Source organism: Grammomys surdaster, unplaced genomic scaffold (genome assembly GCF_004785775.1).
Source record: "Grammomys surdaster isolate TR1022 unplaced genomic scaffold, NIH_TR_1.0 125946, whole genome shotgun sequence".
Classification (NCBI taxonomy): domain Eukaryota; kingdom Metazoa; phylum Chordata; class Mammalia; order Rodentia; family Muridae; genus Grammomys; species Grammomys surdaster.
The window spans coordinates 1,916,036-1,919,669 of record NW_021620768.1 but is presented as its reverse complement, the minus strand read 5'-3'; the positions used below and the strand labels follow the sequence as shown (position 1 = coordinate 1,919,669).

Genomic DNA, 3,634 nt, shown 5'->3' with positions numbered 1-3,634 from the left:
CTCTGTGTGTGTGTGTGTGTGTGTGTGTGTGTGTGTGTGTGTGTGTGTGTGTTGGGACAAAGTTTCTCTGTGCAACCCTGGTTGTCCTGGAACTTGATCTGTGGACCAGACTGGCCTGAACTCATAGACATCCATCTGCCTGCCTCCCAATCGCTGGGGTTAAAGGTATGCGCCACCAGCCTGGCATTTTTTCATTTTTTTGAGAAGGGGTCTCACTGGCTGGCAGACCAGGCTGGTTCTTTATCTAGCGTGCTGGGACTAAAGACGTGCACCATCACGGCTGGCAAGACTTTACTTATTTATATTTGCTTTTCTGTGTGTGTCCACGGGTCTATATGTACATGGACGTCAGAGCCTGCCTAGCATGCTGGGAAAGGACCCTGGAGCCCTTGGAGTGGAGTTACAGATGGCTGTGGTTGTCTGACAAGAGTGTTGGGAACAAGCCTTGTGTCTTCTGTAAAAACCCAAGTGCTTGTACCCACAGAAAAATCACCCCAGTCCACAACAGAAGTTTTAAAAAATATAGTACACAGGATTAAAAATAAAAGGAGCCAGCAAAAATACACAGAGAATATTTATCCTCATCAGAAAAATGTAAACATGTAGCTGGAGAGATGGCTCAGAGATTTAAGAACACTTCCTACTCTTTGGAGTCTGGTTCTGAGGATCCACATAGGACAGAATCTTCTGTAATCACAGCTCCAAAACAACTGATGTCTTCTTGCCTAGACACACACACAGAAAATTTAAGTATACTTAAATACACAAAGCAGGGAGGGAGGGCTAATCATGTAATTCAATAGTTAAAAAATAACTGTCATAGTACAGTGGTGGTGCACACCTTTGATCTCAGCACTTGGGAGGCAGAGGTAGGTGGATCTCTGAGTTTGAGGCCAGCCTAGTCTACACAGCAAGTTTCAGAACAGCCTGGACTACACAGGAAAATCCTGTCTTGAAAAATCAAAACATTAGCCGGGCGGTGGTGGTGCACGCCTTTAATCCCAGCACTTGGGAGGCAGAGGCAGGTGGATTTCTGAGTTCGAGAGTTCGAGGCTAGCCTGGTCTACAGAGTGAGTTCCAGGACAGCCCGGGCTACACAGAGAAACCCTGTCTCGAAAAACCAAACCAAAAAACAAACAAACAACAAAAAAACCCAATAACAATAATAGCAATAATAAAAAATAATAACTTTCAAATCAGAAAGTAGAAACTCACTAAGAGGAGAGGCTAACATGTTACCCAGAGTCTTCATGGTGACATCCCACTGAATGTGCTTTGAAAGTTGAAAGCACATTCAGTGCTTTCAGATCAGGTATAGAGCACTTCTTACCCAATGTGTGTGAATACCTACATCTGTCCCTGGCAATACAAAGAAACAAAGCACAGCCAATATTCACTTGTGGTCACAGATGTCTTTATGAATGTCTATATCTCCTTAATTGAGCTTAGGGAGATACAGTCAGCCTTATAACCTGAAGGAAGGCACACTCGCACGGCTGACACCCCCTTCTGCACTCCCGGTCTGGCTGCAGCACCCTTGCTGTTTTCCAGGCCACATCTCACTCCCAGCCCTCATCACCTATAAGAAAGGATACGGGGCAATGCGGTCCCATTTGACGTTGAGCATACCAGAGACAATGCCGAAGTCCTCTGGAGGGAAGGAATCGTCAGATAATTCCACATCTAGTGCAGCACTGGAAAGCAGAGAAAATAAAAAGAGTGAGGGGCAGAAAACTAAGAGAGCTAACCAGAAAATCTACCTGCTGGTCAAAAGAAATCCCCACAGTAAGTTGGGTCTGTTTTGAAGAATTCAGATAAGGCCTGGATTCTGTTGCTAAGACACACCAAAATATTCAAATATCCAGAAGTGAATGTGCCCAAAGCTATTCCTGCTCTAATTTCTAGATATCGGAAGTTAAGATAAAAATGGGAAAGAAATATAAAAGGAAAGATCGGGAGGCAGAGGCAGGTGGATTTCTGAGTTTAAGGCCAGTCTGGTCTACAGAGTGAGTTCCAGGACAGCCAGGGCTACACAGAGAAACCCTGTCTCAAAAAAAAAAAAAAAAAAAAAAAAAAAAAAAAAAAAAGGGAAAGATCAGCAAGTAAAGTGCTCATGGGAGCCAGCAGTGGTGGCACATGCCTTTAATCCCAGCATTTGGGAAGCAGTGCCAGAGACAGGTGCTGTCTGTGAGTTTGAGGCAAGCCTGGTCTAAGGACAGATTCTAGGGCAGCCAGGGCTACAGGAAGAAACTGTCTTGAAAAACAACAAACAAACAAAAAAGTGATCGACAGTGAGAGAAGAAAGCTGGGAGTCTGCACCCGAGGCAAGAGGACAGATGGACATTTTGTGTCTGCATTTCCTTTTTCACAAGCTAAACTTATTCCTGCCTTTGAAAGCCTTCCAGGACCCCAAAGTGGGAAATGGTTTCTTGTAGTTCACCTAAGGATGTCTTCCCTTTCAAAAAGCATCCCAACAAAGGTAAGCCCAGTGGAAAAAAATATATGTATATATATATTTTTTTCACTCACTCACTAGGCTCGATGCTGGAAGACTCCAAAAGAGAATTCACTCCCCAACAAAATGTTCTCTAAGTCCACGTGGAAGCTCAGACTTCAGAAAGGGGCTTGCTAACACTAGGCCGTTACCTGGAGCCAACATTGTAGATGTTATATTGCAGGGTCAGGTCCCTCCCTTCCACAGCGTATCTATTGAGCAATGATTTGGAGGCCAAAAGCCTGGCTCCTTCTTCTGCTTGACTGACAGCTAACAGAGCCAACACCGCAACCGCCAGCAGCCTCATCTTTGAAAAGAAGAGCAATGTGAGCGATGGACCCAAGCATGGAAAACATTGCCAGCCAGGCAGCCTGTGCGGCGCCACACTCCAGCTCCGCTGCCACGTTGGCAGCCGCGGGCCCGGAGAACCGCCCAAGCCACAGCAGTGACACCGCGCTGCGGGTCACGGGGACCCCCATCGCTTCTGGGACTCCCAGACTCACCGTGAATACCCCAAACGCCTCCCTAGGCCACAGATAACCGGAAAACAACGTCAGCCTCCAAAAGACCGGAAATGGATTTGGCCGGAAACCCTGGTGTCCCTTCCAGTGCCTTGTGGATGTTGTAGTTCTGGAACAAGCCCCGCCTTCCCCTTTGTGGCCGCGGCTACCCCAAAGGAGTGAGTTACCAAAAGTCCTTGACTCTTTCTTGTGTGTCCTCCAATTTCTTCTTTTTAATACAGCCCCATGGAAAAAATCCTCTGTTTATTTAAGTAAACTAAAATGAAATAAACTGCATAGGCACAATTTTAAAGTTCAAAGAGACTCCGACTTTGTTTTAAAGCTGCAGTAGCTGATACAGCCTTTCCTTGCATTTTTAGATAGCCAAGCTGGCTGGTCACTGTCTTATGTAATTAGCTCTTTACAGAGACTTCTGACAACTACGAAATAGGGCCAGAGGGACCCCTTGGCAGGTAAAGGCACTTGCCACCATGCCTGCCCACCTGAGTTTGAATCCTTGGACCCATTTAATAGGACACCGGCAAGTTCTCTGACCTCTACATGTGCGTGGGCACCTAGGTGTAGTAGCACAAGCCACACACACACACACACACACACACACGGATAAATACATATACAT

The 3,634-nt window shown here is 46.1% G+C and overlaps 1 protein-coding gene across 1 annotated transcript in view; it reads right to left on the bottom strand.

The window, feature by feature from the left end:
* Ssr2 (signal sequence receptor subunit 2) overlaps nt 1-3,071 on the bottom strand; it is a 7,790-nt gene extending 4,719 nt beyond the window's left edge. Inside the window, exons 1-3 of the mRNA XM_028753186.1 lie at nt 2,998-3,071; nt 2,647-2,801; nt 1,596-1,694 (exon numbers count right to left, since the gene is read on the bottom strand). Of these exons, the coding sequence (XP_028609019.1) occupies nt 1,596-1,694; nt 2,647-2,801 (254 nt within the window). The 5' untranslated portion in view covers nt 2,998-3,071. The remainder of the gene's footprint in view (nt 1-1,595; nt 1,695-2,646; nt 2,802-2,997) is intronic.
* Between the last annotated feature and the right edge of the window lie 563 nt (nt 3,072-3,634).